Source organism: Cryptomeria japonica, chromosome 2 (genome assembly GCF_030272615.1).
Source record: "Cryptomeria japonica chromosome 2, Sugi_1.0, whole genome shotgun sequence".
Lineage (NCBI taxonomy): Eukaryota > Viridiplantae > Streptophyta > Pinopsida > Cupressales > Cupressaceae > Cryptomeria > Cryptomeria japonica.
Window position 1 is genome coordinate 35,308,362 of NC_081406.1, and position 18,091 is coordinate 35,326,452.

The window sequence follows — 18,091 nt, forward strand, 5'->3', positions numbered from 1 at the left end:
CTATATCTATATTACCTTCAAAAATAAAGATGTCTAAATTGACTTGTACCTTATATATATTGTGGAACTATCAACAGTTTGATGGAGGTGAATCTCTCTAGGTGTTATGTGCAATCACAAAGTTGGGCAAAGTGATTGACAATACTTGCTCTATCATGTCATAATAATCTTGTAGTTATCTCTAGAGACATGTGTAACATCTTGGGTCAGTCGAGAGGAAGGTATGTGGAATGTTTGTAAGTCTCAACCCCCTAGTTCCCATAACTTAACATCTTATGGTTGGGCATAAGTATCAAGACAATATATGTGTGAACTTCAATATGACTAGGCATGATACAAATTGTTTGTGTTCTAATAGCATTAATTTAGGGCTCGGGACAATGTTTGTAAGATAGGCACACCTAATAGACTAAATGTGATATGATGAACATATTTGATGAATATATCAAATTACAAAAAATAGGAGAAATATAAACAATAGAACAAAGTATAATATGCAATAGTTATGTACAAAATACAAGAGGTGAGTTGTGAATGGCCAAGTTATTGTCTTTGTTCTACCATTGACTAGCACACTAACTGATTGTGTCCCATTCAAAGAATGGTGGTATACACTAATATATGGGTGATAAATGGATTAGAAGACTATATGACTGAAATTTTGGATATTCATTTGTGTTGTTACTCAGAAATGGCATTGTAACTGCCCATGCAAAACATATCTATTAGAAGTTAGGCTTTCATGTTACCACCATGTGTTATGCAAGCAATGATTGAGTTGTTCATGGTGCTGCACAAACCGCATATAAGTGTTGAGAGAGTTATGAGTTCCTAAATGTTCCATATCTTCTTGGAATAAGTGCTTAAACGAGACCAAAAGTAAAGAAAATTTTTGTTGATAAAAACATATACACACCATAATAATTGTTCATATATTAGACAGCTCTAATGACGATTTGAGGAACTCACAACTCAAAACTATTCTCCATGTTAACAAATCTCTTACAAGATTGTGTATATATTTTAGCTTCCTAGTGGAAAACAATGATATCTATCACATTTTTGAAGATGACTCAATGTCGATAGTATACATCTTTTTTTCCATATTGACCTTCAATAAAAGACAAATACATATTCAAAAACTAAATATTTGTGACACTCAAAATCAATCTCTAATTTAAGTTCCTTCAAAAAAATATTCTTTTTGAATATTTTTAATTTTAATGTTGAATAAATAGGCAGGGTTTCATAATCAAATACAGAAATAAAAGAAAAAGAAAAATCATGGACAAAAGGATGGATCAATCGCTTTTCTCTGTTTCACTAACTATAGTGAATAAATTAGCAACCAAGTTTACCGATTACATAATTCTGTTTCATTGGTTACATTTAATCTGAAATTTAGTTCATAAAATTAATAGAACCTTATTCATCAGGAGGCTGTTATTCATCCGTAAGTTCCACTTAACATAAATGAACTTTATTTACTTCCTTGTAATGTTGAGAAAAAATTGATCCACAGCTCATGAATTACTTGAGCAACCGAGATGCTTAAGAAGAATAAGAAACTGGAAAATAGAATTCTGTTGATCATCATAGAAAGTGAAACAGTGTAAGTTCAATTTAGGTTATAAAAAAATAATAAATGTTCTGTTATGGGTCTCAGATCATTGATACAGAAGCATCCTGGGTCACAAAAGCTATCCACATATGATGTAACTTCACATTTAAAATTTTAGAATTAATTAGAGATTAGGCATGAATGTTTGTGCTCCTTTTAATTAATTAGTGCTTTAATTTAAGTATCTTCAGCTGACTGTTTAAGTGGTACTGCCAACAAATGGAGGTTGTTTAGAGTGTTCCTCTTGAACCCTTAACGACCTCTCTGAATTGTAGTGTCATGGATAAAACTAATTGGAGACAATCTAGGCCGTTTGGATAATTTAAAGAGGATGAAGAACACCGGCAAACTGTCTGCAAAGAAAAGAATAAATCAAACGGGACAGAAACCATCTTTTAGGAGTGAATTAAATGAAGCAAGGATGGGACTATCTTGTGAGGGAATTGATTATTTTAACAGAAGTGGAAACTTTGGAGGCAGCAGAAGTGGGAATCGAGTTGGAGAGTAACATGAAAAATGGGCAAAATTTTGAAAATGCTCATAGTGAAAACCTAAAAGAGGTTTCGTTAATCTAAATGTCCTGATGAAAAATCTAACAACTTCATAAAAACACAAGAAAGATCAACTATGAAAGAACTATATTATCTGAAGACCCTAAAACCCATCCCCATTTCTGAGACGTCCAAGGACACCTAGGGGACCTCCTCTAGTAGTCCCATTTTGCCAAATTCTGCAAGAAACATCCCTATAGCTAAGGAACGCCAAAGCCTGATATCGGGGACGGCCGGACATCCCCAAAGTCAAGCATACATTTTAAGAAAAAAACCTTTTTAAATTTTAAATTAAAAAAAACAACTTTTTTTCACTGTTACTCGGTTTATGCACATACTGTTTCCTACTGTTTTGACAGTTAAAAATTGTAGGAGGTTAAGTGGCTGTCTTCATAGGTTTTGCTGTTGTAACAGCATGTTTCTCTTTGCATATATGTCTTCAAACTGCCAATAGCGTTTTGTTAGAAATGTTTACAACAGCATAGATCTGAAAATTGATAGAATCTTCTCAATGGTTTTTGTTTTTTTAACTGTGGAACAAGCTCCAATATAAAAATACAAATAGAATCTTTTCAATGGTTTTTATTTTTTTAACTGTGGAACAAGGCTCCAATATTAAAATACAAATAGAATCTTCTCAATGATTTTATTTTTTCTGTGAAAAAGGTCACTAATATAAAAATGCCTTCTATTTCACCAGCTACATTACTAACTTTTATGACCAAAACTTTACAACTATATGTTCTTATAACTTCAGAAATGCAAAGTAGAAACTGAACACTTTGATAATCAAGTTCATTGCAGTAATGTCAAATAAATGTGCAGTTCATCAGAGCACCCAGGTTGTACCACCTCGAACTCTGGGTATTGTTTGGGTCATTGTAGTTGTAAATGTTGGTGTTGTGCAAGTTAGTTAATGTGTCATTTTAGTCATGTCCCCTCTTGTTAGGGTAGTTTGTAGCCTATGATAGGTATAGGTAGGGATCATATTGTTTATTTCTCCTATTCTTATCAAATCTAATAAAATTGAATATCAATATCTCCTAAAAAAAAAATAATTTAAATGAATAACATTAAAAAGTATCTAACAAATAAAATAGAAAATTAGATATTATGTCATTTACATAATTAGGAATTTGATAATTTTAGTGTTGAATCATTTATTTATAAATTTTCTTATTTTATTTAAGGTAAAAAATGTTATTATTATTTCCATGAGAGAAAAAAGAAACATTTAAAATATATTATTTGAGATTTTCATGACATACAACTTAAGGCTGACGTAAAGAGTAGAAGGCACAAATTAAAAGTATAGATTTAACTGCCAAATTGGAAGAATATATCATAGCCTTAACATTAATGATAAGAGGAATATTACAGCAGGTCAACAATTTATAGTTATTGGACTTAATTTAATAATGGTATATTGCAACATTATCAATAAGAATCAACTTAATAATACTCATGTTGAAAAAAAGGTAATAATATTATTATATTTGGTACAATTTTTGGACTTACTCTCATAAGAAAATAAATTCACAAATTGCTATTAAATGAATAATATAGGTTGTAGTGTTAATTGTTGAGACATGGACCAGCTAGGACTTGAACCTAGGACTTTCCATACGCTGTTGGAGTGCTCTACCACTGAGTTATTGGCCCCTCTTGGACCAGTCCATTGTCGGTCCGGGTGTGGCTTATTTCCAACACCAACACCCCCCTTAAGCCACATCTCTCGTGTGCTTGGGGCTCCTAGCCTGGACCTGGCTCTGATACCATGTTCAGACATGGACCAGCTAGGACTCGAACCTAGGACCTTCCATACGCTGTTGGAGTGCTCTACCACTGAGCTACAGGGCCCTCTTGGATCAGTCCATCGTCAGTTCGGGTGTGGCTTATTTACAACACCAACATTAATTATGTTAAACATTAATATAATTATAAGTTCATTAGAGAGTACATAAACAAAACTATCATAATACCTCATTAAAATATGAATGTATTGTAAAACTCTAGAGCTAATGCTCATAAGGGTAGATGGAAGAAACAATTGGATGACATGTGTGATGGTATGTGGGTTAATTGTCTTTTCAAGAAGTAACCTTTAAGACTCAAATGAGAACCAAATCGATATTAAGCTGAACCTATCGTACCTGATTAATGTTAAAAAAAACAAAAATAAAATTTTTCTCAATGTTATGTCATTAAAATTTAGGCATGACAAATAGCACCACTTGGTCCATTAAGATGAGCAATTCACAATAGACAAATTAGAATGCAAATTGTAGAGACCTTTTGGTTATCCACCTCATGGAGTGTTAGGATACCTCTCATAGTCGCTCACACTGTTCCCTACCTTGTACTCGATTATCACCTTGTGATGAAGATACATGTAAAACGTAGCTGTCGTACATTCTTGTCAAACCTTGAGCGTGTTAAGGACTGAAAAGTATTTTCAAAAAAATATTGTTAAGTGTGTTTTGTCTAAGGTGTAAAATTGGGGCATTACATAGTTTTTGGAACTCAAATTGGAAGTGAACACAAGAACAAGTTCCTTATAGTAGGGATTTGTATTGTGCAATATAACCACAATCAGTACAATGTTCTCCAAGAATTTTTTTATAATTATAAGATCAAAATATCTGACCTTGAGTTTCATGGGTGTTAAAAAGATGATTTTGCTGCATTGTTAGGTGATGCAGATTAGGAGCAGCAGTGTAGCTTGTTTTTTAATTTTTATTTTCATATTTATATGGCAACAATGATTTCTGAAAGACTTTGAATCAAGTATTAATGTTTGAAATTTTGAATTAATGTTTCAATTGAATACAAATCTTATATGTTAAGGTTTTATTATGTATATATGCATGTTTTGTTTTCATATGAATATTTTAAATTTCTCTATATTTATTAAATTTTTCCTATATTTTATATAGCTGTTCCCTTTACTATCCCCTAGCCATCCCCAAAATTGGCTTGCAGAAACGCATCCCATCATCCCAGAAGCTCGGGGTAACATGCAAATCATAGATTACAAATGAGACTCATTGGTTTTATATGCCAAGGTGAACATAGGATTGCATAAGATTATGACATGTATCTTAATCTTATATCTCAAGACAGCTAACATGATTGACCTAGGAAACAAGAATTAAATGTAATAAGATAAGATCAAGACATCTAAGAGTTCTAGAAAGATTCCTAGGACTTATTTGTACCCTAAGTAAACTTAGTAAAACATTTGATTAGGACCTAGGTGAATAACTAGCTAGATAAAACACCCGTTTCACACCAACAGTTTTATCTATCTAGAAGTAGGGAAGGAAAGAAAAGAAAAAACAACTCCCTCTTGTTGTTTATAGAGTCATGCAGTTCATAGAGGTAGATGAGCTGTGTAACCACGCTCTGAACATTCATGTAAAAGGTGATCACAAGAGAACTTTTCTGAATATTGTTCTGAGTAGTGCAGCTAGGTGATCACGAGAGAGCTTTTCTAAATATTGTTCTGAGTAGTGCAGCTCTGTTAGCAAACAGAAAAGAGGATTAAAGTGGGATGTGTGGTTTATGTAATTGTTTCCCTTTTTATGTTCAATTCTCGTTGTTGTAGCTCAGTGTGACTTTCTGCACATTAATCATAGATTTTGGGATGTGACAATAGTGGTGTACTCTTAACGACCTCTCCCAATTGTAGCATCATGGATAAAACTACTTGGAGACAATGTAGTGTTGTTTTGGAGGATTTAAAGATGAACACCAACAACTTGCCAACGAAGAAAAGAATAAATTTAAGGGGGTAGCAAACTGTTTTTTAGTGAAGTCACTCAAATTGTCATCTGGAGCAAAAGATAAGTACTGCACTCAATAAAGTAGGGATGGAACTAATTTCTGAGGGGATCGATTATTCCAATGAAGGTAAAAACCCAGGTGGCAGCAGAAGCAGAAATCGAGTTGGAGAGAAGCCATGAAAAATGGACAATTTTTTAAAAATACTCACAAAGCAAATCTAAAAGAAGTCTTTCTTGATCTAACTGTGCTAATCAAAAGCCTCCTTTAGTTTTTGTACAGCAGTAATCAATTGAGAGACGCGTGCATTTGAAGGCTACCAAAAACATCATTCTCAGGAGCTCATTCTTTATGTGCACTAGAATGTGAGTGAGTATTAGCTAGTTCTTTTGTGACAATTTTGTGCTCTGAAATAGCTGGGCTGAGAGTTTATTTAACTAAGAGTATGAAAACGAAATAAATAAATAAATAAAAGCCTCTCTCTTTCTTCTTGTTGATGAAGTTAAAGTTTATGAAGTTTGTAAAGGCAGAGGAGCCATGTAATCAAGCTCTGATCAATTAAGGAAAAGGTGACCATTTAAGTGATTTGCTGAATATTGTTCTAGTTCGTGCAGATCTGTTAGCAAATGGAAAAGAGATTGAAGTGGCACGTGTGATTTTGTAATTTCTTCCTTTTTATATGTTCAATCCTCATTATTGTAGCTTAGTGTGATTTTCTACATGCTAATCATAGATTTTGTGATGTAACAAGAGCAGTAAACAATCATGGAACCAATATTCGTAAAATTAAATGTTTGTGTTGATGAACTCTTTTAGAACTGTTTATGATTGTGCTGGCAGCTTGGTGTTTTACCTTGAGGGAATTTACTTAGGTTGCAAGGATTACGATGTTTGTGTTGGTGAACTCTTTTAGAACTGTTTGTGATTATGCTGGCAGCTTGGTGTGTTATCTTGAGGAAATTTACTTAGGTTGCAAGGATTACGAGGTCCTTAATTGGAACCCCTGCAACTATTTTCAAACAATAGATAACAACTATCAAAATAAAAATGTTAAAATTCAAACTTGAAAGGTTACAGTTTGATCAAAGATATATAATCACTTCTGAAGATCTTGAAATGCTACATACATGACAAAAGATTAATACTCATTCCCTTTTCCTCATTCTTGTCTCACTAGCAAATATATCTTGAAAGTAAAAAATGATTTCTATATAGTTAGTAGAAGGGTGTACGCTAATATAAATATACACAAATGCAATGTTGCTATTGCTCTCTTTAGCATAGTTGCTAGAACAGTTGTGCAGTTTTCTAGTGACCATGCAATTAAACTTCACTCCCAACATTTCAGGTTTCTCCAATTCATAGTTTAAATGGTAACAAAATTTTGGAGAAAAGTAGTACTTCCCTGATATCTTTGGTTGGCCACCAGAGATATAGCATTTAACACCCAACAAGTCACTTCAACTGGCTAGGAGGAAGCAGGCCAGCATTTATTTTCCTACAGATTGAAGAGTGTAGTTCCACTTAATTTATTCGCTAAATCTTCAAATTCTTCATCGAATCTCTGTAAGTCTACATAACTCTTATTATTTTGAATTTTGATTTTTTCCCACCATCATGATACTATAATTATGGGCACTTAAGTGGAATTTTGATGTTGGCAGCACTCTAGACCGAATAAACTCTATCTTTAAGGACATCTTTCTAAGTATGCTATCCAATACATGCATAATGATTTAGAACCATTTCCAACATTCAGTTATCTCCACCTGAGCTAGCTGAATCATCATCACTGCCTTCACTGTCACTGCTGCTACTAGCAGTGCCACTGCCACTGCTTCCACTGCTAGTCCCACTTGAACTAGAGGTTTGCTGTTTCTCATTCTGCTCAGCATCAACTTGAGCTCTCAAGGCTTCAGCAGCATTTGGCCCTTTATCAGCCTCATCATCGCTAAGATCTACATCAGCAATCTCATCATCACTGTCACTACCATTAGATACATTGTCATCAATGTTCACATTAGCCTCATGGGTATCACTCAACATCTCATGGTTTACTTGCACAACATCTTCATCATCATCCACATCCACATGTTCCTCTTCATCATTACTTTTTTCTTCAGGAGATGCTAAAAGAGGTGATGGTGCACTCATTTCATCTGCTGTTCTCTTGCCATTTTTCTTCCCAGCTGCAGAAACAAATTCATTGTTAGAAATTCAAATGCATTGTACCATACTAATTGTAAATGATATAACTAGTATACAGATTTCAGAAGACAACCCCTTCTTCTGAACATAAATGAAGTCATTTATATATGTATCAAGAACCATTGATCTACAATCAAATCTAAAGACTCAATTGTAAGGCTACATTAGGAAATAGGATCAATATGCAACTAATCACTACATATAAATAAAAATAACTAAAATAAAGTTACAAAAAGCATAAAGAAAAACACATACACAGTATGTACATGAAGAACCTTTCAGGGAAAACACTCTATAAAAACACCAGTCGTTATTGAGAAAACTTAGAATAATTTGTGTACACAAACATATCAAGAACCTGGATTCTTCCTCCCTTTCTTTCCATAAAGCCTCACATTCATATACGATATTAATATAACTCTCATGAAGTCTTGCCTCTAGCACATAACAAAGTATGTGCTGTATATTAACAACAATATGAAATGTTTTATGATTGCCTATATTTAAAGCAATCAAAGAGGTCGGTGAATAGATCACAACCTTTCACCGTATAACCTTTTGGTTATACATTGAATTAATAAATTAGTTATTTATTTATAAAGATAAACTTCATAAATTACCTCTTATTTCATTTTATAAGGATAAAACCTTACAGGTTGAAGTCTTATAGATGTTATTTAGGAGTACTTACATTAAATGTAACCTCATGATGATGTTTCAATGAGGTCTTATTTAGTTTTTGTTGGAGCCCAGGTCCTCAAACTAGCCTCCCAAATTCTTGTTCCAATAATAATGGCCATAGATCTTATATACAATGCTTGTAAGTCTTACATACAATACTTTTAAAAAATGAAAGAATGAATATAGAGGAAGTGATACATAGTGCGCTCCCATGGGACTTATAAAGCATATTAAAATGGCCATAGACTTGCATATATAGCATGCAAAATACCCATAAGCATTACATACAATTCCATAGGTCTCACAACATCTGTAAGTCTTACATGTTCCCTTAGGTCTTATCTAATGCTTGTAAGTCTTACAAATACCCATAGGTCTTACATGCAGAGTTAGTTACTTGTGGGTGTCATTAATATTAATGTTCCCCCTCAATGGTAATTCCATGAGGCTAAGCTTTGTAATTGAGGTACCCCATAGATGATTTCTATTTTGATTGTTGGGATTCTAGCCTAGTTCTTGATCACAATATATGTCACCTGATAGTCAATCTAACAGAACTAGAGAGTAAGTTTATGATGGAAAAAACTCTCTTTAATGAAGTGCCTATTAACTTCAATGTGCTTTATTTCTAGATGTTTGATCATAAGTTTTTGGCAACAGTAAATAGCTTTGATTTTCATATAATATAGTGGGACTTTTACTAGTAACCAAAAGGAACTCTTCCAATAATCTCCTAGGCCACGTTAATTGCTTTGTAGCTACTTTTGTATTCTGCCTCTATAAATTAAAGAGTCATAGAAGGTTGTCATGTTAAATATTACTCCATCCATGTGATAACACACGCACCATTATTTTGAAAACATGGCCTTTGATATATGTCATATCACTAGGATCACCAACATAATCAATAACATTAAAGTCGAATAAATTTTAATCTTGGTGCAAGAATAATGAAGACCCTAATTAATTTATACCTTTACAATAATATACTTTTAATGTACATTTTTCATTCTCCATTGATCCACTTAGAATCCTATACAAATGTATATGAAAAAGTCTACTATATAGATATTATTTGATCTAGATTTTGTTCAGTTTTTTTAAAAATTAGCCTATTTTACATGATATCAAAGGGGGATAAATATTAGTCTTGATAACAACCAATGGAATCATATAACATTTTTAAGTGAACACTTTGCATTGAGATAATTTAAATGATCTTAACATATAGTCAATCCAAATGATGAAGAGTACTTAAATATGTTATCTCCATTTATTGTTTCAATTTACTTATAATAAGTAATTCATATGCACATAACATGGTCCTGATGTTTTGACACTCCTCAAAATGATAATAATGGTCTATCCACCTTGATCAAGATCATTAAGGCATGGGATTTCCACAAAAAGTAGGTATAGATTCCCATGTTTCTTTGAAGAGTATATAGTCATTCAACTAAACATATAGTAAATGATCACTATAAGTGTCTTACAAGTTACATTGAATCTTCTTAAAAATAATAATTTAGTTAACATATTTTATTAAAACTTCATAATCCAATTCAAAACATTTCTTCTAAATAATTCTACTAATGAAGTGACTTGAATGAATCCCTAACCAAGTTTTTATTGTAGAGGGTGGTGGCATAGTTAACCCAAGAAATCATATTGATGAGTCAAGAAGCTTTTCTGAATAAATGAACCCACCAAAAGGCCTCACACAAAGTAACTCTTATCTTGTTACTCGTGCTCCTGTATCAGGTAGCTAAAATGATATTGTGGATGAAGATCCTGTTGTGACGTTTTCACACATCGCCCCATTGCAAATGGGGACCCATGTTTTTTGCTTTTTAGGGTTTGTTCTTTAGGTTTTTTAGGGTTTTGTTAGCTAGCCTTTGCATTTTGAGTGTCGCCCAAAGGATCACATGGATAAGCAAGTCCGGCTTGAGTGAGGTCCTGATCCTGAAATTTGGCTAAGTCTGGAATGTCCTGATCCTGAAATTTGACTAAGTCTGGAAACTAAAAAAAAAACCTCCAAAAACTAGATTTTGCAATATAACTCCTGGAGGTCTGAAACCACTCTCAAACATCCTGAAAGTATATATGGAATATAACTTAAAGTATAAGAATGTTTCTTCTTTCTTATACTTAAATGCTAGGTTACCGGTTCGGGTTCGGGTACCGGTTCGGGTTCGAAGAACCCGGTACGCCGGTACGGCAAAATTTTGAAAAGGGGTTTGGGTTCGTTTGGGTTCGTTAGTACAAAAACATGTAAATTATATATATATGCAACCTATAAGCATGAATTAAGATTAGCATGTCACATAGCATCATATAAACAACAAAACCAACATAAACTTGTAATCGTAGCATCATGATCATACCATAACAGCATCATATACATCAAGTCTAATATCAAAAGGATAAAATATTCAAGTATCATTGTTTCAACTTTCAACAATTTAAAGTTTGATCATTAAATGGATTCAAACTAAGAACATCCAAGTTTAATTTTTCAAACTGAGGACCTGGATTTTGCCGACATCGCCCCCAATGGGGTCAAGGGGCAGCGCCCCTTGCGGGGGTTTGGGGGTAGCGCCCCCAACGGGGTCAAGGGGCAGCGCCCCTTGCGGGGGTCTGGGGGCAGCGCCCCCAGCGGGGTCAAGGGGCAGAACCCCTTGCGGGGTCGAGGGGCAGCGCCCCTCGCAGGGTCCCGGGGCAGCGCCCAGGGCACGCCCCCACCACCAACACCAAATCACAACCTTCAAACCCACACGGAACTCCATGGCATGCATCAGTTTTCTGTTTTTTTAAGACGTCTAATTTTCTGCTTTTTAAGGTTATAACTTTCACTTTTTACAAGGCGGAATTGAAAAAAAAATTAAATTTGCATTGTTTTTTGACTTTACGGGCCGCCTAGCTGCCCAGGTTCGATTGGGTCCGCCCGGGTTCGACTGGGTTCGACCAGGGTCGAACCCACTCTGGGTTTTTCGAACCCTGGTCGAACCCAGGTCGAACCGGACCCGTACCACGGACCCGGTCGAACCCGGACCCGTACCAGGGGGGCCCAGAGGTGAACCCGGTAACCTAGCTTAAATGTTATATTCCATAAAAATTATCCTGATAGAGAGTGCGAAAAGTCAAATTTCGCTCATGTCATTCACTGAGGATCCAGAGCGAATTTCGCTCCTGTCCCTCTCCAAGGGACCAGAGCGAAAATACTTATTTGAGCTATTCCTGACCGTGTTTGGACGAATTGAGACATCAAAGGCATGGTGAAGGACGAAATGAGCATGATAGAGCATCCAGACTTGATCAAAAACAATGAAATGATGAAGTTTTTGCCTAGAGGGTCAAATTCGCTCCTGTCCCTCACTGAAGGACCAGAGCGAAATTCTTCATAAGGTACGATCTGGGCAAAGATCAAGCAAGTTTTATGTTTGAAGGCAAGAAAGGAGATGAATTGAACCCATTGAAGACAAATTGAAGATTATCAAACGTCAACAAGGGACCCAAATGCCCAAGTTCGCTCCTGTCCCTCTCCAAGGGACCAGAGCGATTTTTGTCTTAGACAAATTTCTTGCCAAGTTACAATGAATTCCAAGGCATGGATGAATGAAAGGGGACATTACGAGACCGTTGAAGATAAATTTGGAAGCTGGCGAAGTGTGATGGAGACTACAAGTACAAATTCGCTCCTGTCCCTCTCCAAGGGACCAGGGCGATATCTTAGTTATGTTGCCTTTTCCTCAAATTCAAACCACTCCAAGTCAAGGAGAGAGGTGGCAAGGACATTTCGAAGCGTCTCAATCAAGCACAAAGTTACAAGGATCGCCAAAATGAAGGATTTGCACTTAAAAACCTAGGTTCGCTCCTGTCCCTCTCCAAGGGACCAGAGCGAAATCCTCATGAAGCTCTAAATTTTGAAAGTTTATCAAACATCAAGTATCCAAAGGGATCAAAGGGACTTCATTCTACGCGATGAAAGTGATGGCAAGTTGATGGAAGCAAGGACAAGCTCAAAAACTTGAAGTTCGCTCCTGTCCCTCAGGAAGGGACCAGAGCGATATTGATTATATTGGCCAAATCTCTCAAAAATCACATTAAGTCAAGGTTTTGCGGGGTCATACAAGGTCTAAGATGTCTTTTGAAGATGATATACAAAGGTTTTTGATGTCAAATGTTATCAATTGAGCCAAGGAGCCTATATCGCTCCTGTCCTTTGGACAAGGACCAAAGCGATTTTTATTAAAACACTTATGTTCCGTCAAAACCAAGACAAGGCAAAGATAGGCATGGTCAAGGATGTCCTTTGGAAGACAATGAACGAAGAACAGAGATCAAAAGTTTGCAAATTTGAGCCAGGACACTAGGATCGCTCATGTCCCTCAGGAAGGGACCAACGCGATATTTGCCAAAACACTTATAATCCTTCGAAAATTATGTTAAAACAAAGTTGCAAAGGGTTTGAGATGTCTTTTGAAGTGTTGTTTGAAAGGTAATAAAAGAGGAGTTGATATCAAGAACGGAGAATTTCAAGTGAAAAGATCTAGATCGCTCCTGTCCCTCTCCAAGGGACCAGGGCGATATCATATCTAAAGGACATTCATTTGCAAGAACAAGTCAATCAAGCTTGAAGGACCTAGCGAAAATGGCAATACCAATGTAAGGATGAAAACTTTGAACGTCAAAAACACAAGGATCAAGACTAAGTTGATGGATCGCTCCTGTCCCTCAGTCAGGGACCAGGGCGATGAGGTTTGTACTCTTCCCAATTCTCCAATTTTGGCGTTCAAACAAGTTTTTTTGAATTTATTTTAAATGCTAAATTTGATAGGTTTTGAAAATTTAATTAAGTGGCATTTAAAAATAACGCATAACATTTATTAATTAATTTTGCCTATTAAAAATCGAAAAAATTAATTATAAAGGCATAAAGTTAATTAATTATAAAACAAGTTGAGCGCTTGGGTTTATTTTACAAAAGTCGGCCTTGGTTTTGATTAAAAATGGCTTTTAATTGTCTTTGTTTTCACCAAGTCGGCCTAAGGTAATGCATGAGGAAAGTGTTTATAAAAGGAGGTGTTTATTTCATTTTTTTTAAATCATTATTCAAGCATCCTCTTTCATATGCGATTTGGAGCGAATTTCAAAGGGAAGGTACAAGCATTAATAAAAGGAGTTCGAGTTTCAAGTTAGGCAAACTTGCCAAGGACATTGAAGAACACGTCAAAGATATCCTCAAGGGTGATGAATTGATAAAGGGATCGTTCATTTAAAGGAGATCACGTTGAAGCCATCTAATTTTGATTTTGCCTAGGCAAATTCCTTGTTTTGCATTCTAGAGTTAGCTCTCAAGAGAGGTATGGCGATATGGATTTATTGTTTTAGTTTGTGATCGTCATAGCTTAAATTTTGAAATTTTGAAATTTTGAATTCATAGCTCAATAGTCGTTTTTAGGAAATGATTAATAAAGGACTTATCATTAAGTTTCCTAAAATTTGCTCTCTAATTTATGTTATGTATTGCAAAATCATGTTGCTAATTTTGAAATGTTGTGTAGGCATCAAATGGAGATCTCATCAAAGAAAAATCAAGCCGGATCAAGGACGGTCTTCGCCGGGACGATCAAGCCAGGACAGGGGCGACCTCTTTCAATCCAGCGTTCCAAGGCGAGGTACATCATCATCTTGCAAATCAAGGACAAAAGGAGTTAGAACAAGAGTTAATTAAAGCAAGCCTCTCAACGACATCAAATTGAATATCTAGCAAGCTACAAGTGTCAGATGAGGTGGCATCCTAGTCATCATGTCTCCAATCAGTGAGGTCCATCTCAGCATGTCCAGATTCAATGTACTTAACTCATGGAAGGTGGCACAAACTCCGATGTACCTACCCTGGCTATCCATTGGTCGATTTTTCTAGAGAGGACATGTGTCCAAGCAATACAATTTTATCATTGGTCAAGCATTAAATGTTATGTAATGGTTGTAACAAACCCTAATTAGGGTTTTCATTGTAAAATCTTGGCCATTGATCTTGAATTGATCTAAGCCATTGAATTGTATTGAGGGCACTATATAAGCCCTAGCATTTCATTTGTAAAGGCTAATTTAGCAATAATTAGAGAGAGTTGTAAGTAACAGAAAGCAGTTAGTAGATAGAGAGTAGTTAGAAATTGATAGAATAGCAATTAGAGTAGAATAGGAGGACAAGGCAAGAAATTGTTGCCATTGATTGTAAACAAACTCCATTTTCATTGAAGTAATGGTGAAATATGTCGTTTTCTTGCAATTTGCATGGTTTCTTGTTGAGTCTTCAATCTTAGATGGTAGATGATTAGATGAATGGAGGAAATGTGATTGATTGATGGTGGAATTCGTATATCCATACTACTAGCAGTTTGTTGATTGCAGACTTGCCTTGTGTAGTCAACTGGAATCGTTCAGCCTAAGCTCAATTTCAATTTGTCGCTTCTTCATTGATATGCATCAACTTGATGGTGTCTATGCCTGCGGTGATGATTTGAACATCATAAAGCTTCCCTTAGAAGATCGCACTAGCCTTGTGTAGATGTTCCATTGATGTCAAAACAAGACCTAGTTAGAGTTTTGTCAAAGATCAATCATTGCTCCTACATTCTTAGTATTAGGATTAGATCCTCTCTTCGCCCTTATCTTTTTTCCATTTTTTCAAATCTAAGTTAGTAAGAGCCTATGTCCAGCAAAGCAGATCGGAAGTTCAATCATCACATGTAAGTCCCCTTGTGATCCCAGCAAATCACATCATACCACTGGAGCTTGTCCACACATAGAGACCCTACATCAAAGAACCTTGAAGTTTCTCTGATTGATCCTTTTCGCGATATCTTCAGCATTCGGAAACTTTATTCAAGAGAGGATAAGGTACCCTTGGTTATTTTATTCTGTGTTAGGCAGTATACAAAATACACGTCAACAGATCCCTCCATCAAAAATAAAATGTCATTTACAAGGTCAATCAAGATGCCAATAATGATAATCCCTACAATGGTTCAAGCTAAGCCTTCCCACATCCATCATTTTACAAATTCAAATGCCAATCACATAATTTTAACCTAACATATTGTCTCAAGGTAGTGACACACCTGACAATGAATACCATAGTTCTCTATATATTCTATTTAATAAAAATGGATAATTTTATGTTAAGTTCAGAAAAAGTTGTATTCCTTGAGCCTAATCTCCAATACTCAACTGAAACATTGATTTTTTTGTGTTTTAAGACTATACATTGCAATTTTGATATAATGATAGATATTTGAATTTCTATGACAAATCAACTGCTAGTAGTAATACTATTTTATGAAAAATTGTATAAATACAAATTAGTTTTTAGCAATGGCATCTCCTGTAAAATGATTAACATAGCCTAATTTGGCTCTAATAAATGTCAAGAAACAAAATCAATAGGCAATTAATCACTACATATAGATAAAAAATAACTGAAACAAAATTGCTGAAAACATAAGAAAACACATTACACAATATGTATATGGAGAAAACCCTTTCAAGTGAAGAATCCCACAAAAATCCCATCCACTAATGAGGAAAGATAAAAAAAATTTTATATACACAGACATCTCAAGAGCTTAGATTTCCCAGTATCTTCTTTCTCCCCTTCTTTCTATTGTGACATATACAAAGACCTCCCATTTTGCTTCAATGGGGACTCCCTTTTCCTTTCTTTTGCTTTATTTGTTTATTTGCGTTTTGGTACCTTTTCTGTTTGTTTTGTTTTTTGCTTTTTCCTTTATTTTTTGAGGTATTTTGCCTATATCGGACTTTCAAAAATGATCGTTCTATCATGAAAATAGTGGGTGGAACCTCCAAAACCCTAACATTCCTTTTTGCAAATCGTTCTTCTTCCCCTAGTCGAGAGACCCGAAGCTGGGCGTCTGTAGCGAAGGGGGGTAGGTTTCGTTCCCGATTGGGTGTGTAGTCAACAGGAGGATCTGCGGCGGCTCTGAACCAAGATCGGTTTTCCCTTCGGGATGAAGGGTTTCGTCAGGGTTCTAGTTTTCATCCCGCTTTAGGCCCATTCCAGAGAATGCTCGATGGGTGGGGGGAAGCGATAGGCGTGCGTTGGTTTAGAGGGATTATCGTCATCCGTTAGGAGGTGTGTCTCATGGCACAGGTAACCCGGCCCTTGCTGCTACGACTTTGGTTCCCATGGCCAAATCCACTTCTTTTATTTTGTCGAGGGAGGTTGAGAAGGAAGTTGAGCATAATGAAGTGGTTTTTTCAGAGTTAGGGCTTATTGGGCACTTTATAGGCAGATGGCCGAGTCTTGGTGAGTTGCACAAATGGATCTCAATTAATTGGGAACCCTTAGTGGAGGATTATGTGCAGATTTACCCACATGCTCGTGGCTTTTTCATTGTGGTTTTCCAAAGTGTGGCAGACAGAAACAAAGTCCTTGGTGGTGGTCAATGGAATTGGGAGGACAAACACATGTTGATGCTGTACCCGTGGCTTCTGGCTTTCAACCTTGAATCAGAGTCCTTCGATCGGACTCCTCTTTGTATCAGACTTCCAAACCTTCCAATGCAGTATTGGTTTGACTCCTATTTTGAAGCCGTCGGGAACTCCTTAGGTACATTTTTAATGGCTGATGATGACCCTTTAAATTTGTTGCATACTACTTTTGCTCGTTTGTTGGTTGTGGTGGATGTTTCCATGGGCCTCCCTTCTGAAATTTCTATTACATCCTCCAAAGGGAGTTGGCTTCAGTTTGTGTATTATGGAGTCCTTTCAGATGTAGATGTTTTAAGACTGGGCATAATGTTGATTCTTGCCCTAGGCTTAGAGTGAAGCGTACAACGTCTTGGTGGAAAGAGGTGACTCCACATTTTTATACGGTGGACAAGGAGGTAAGAGATCCATCCCCCCCCCAACTTGTGGGGGATCTATCCAGTGATAAGGGTTTGGACCCAACTAATATTATGCAAAGGGCAGTTGGAGGTTTGGGTTGTGCAAAAAATGGAGGCTCTCATTTGGGTGACAACTCTACACGGGCTGGTTGTGCGTCCGGTCAGAAGTTGGAGGGTGAAGTCGTGTCTGATCAGAGGATGGAGGGTGGGTCTGGTTCTCAAGGAGATCGTGTTGTAGGTTTTAGGCATGAGTACCATGCAATTCAAAAAGTGGATTATGCTAGGGCCCATAATTTGAAGTTACTGGAGAATGCTCAAGTGGATGGTTGGATTGA

General features: G+C 36.0%; 1 protein-coding gene across 1 annotated transcript in view; it reads right to left on the reverse strand.

The window, feature by feature from the left end:
• Positions 1 to 7,142: 7,142 nt before the first annotated feature.
• LOC131047399 (uncharacterized) overlaps positions 7,143 to 18,091 on the reverse strand; it is a 56,218-nt gene continuing 45,269 nt past the window's right edge. Inside the window, exon 4 of the mRNA XM_057981281.2 lies at positions 7,143 to 8,144. Coding sequence (XP_057837264.1) covers positions 7,711 to 8,144 — 434 coding nt within the window. The 3' untranslated portion in view covers positions 7,143 to 7,710. The remainder of the gene's footprint in view (positions 8,145 to 18,091) is intronic.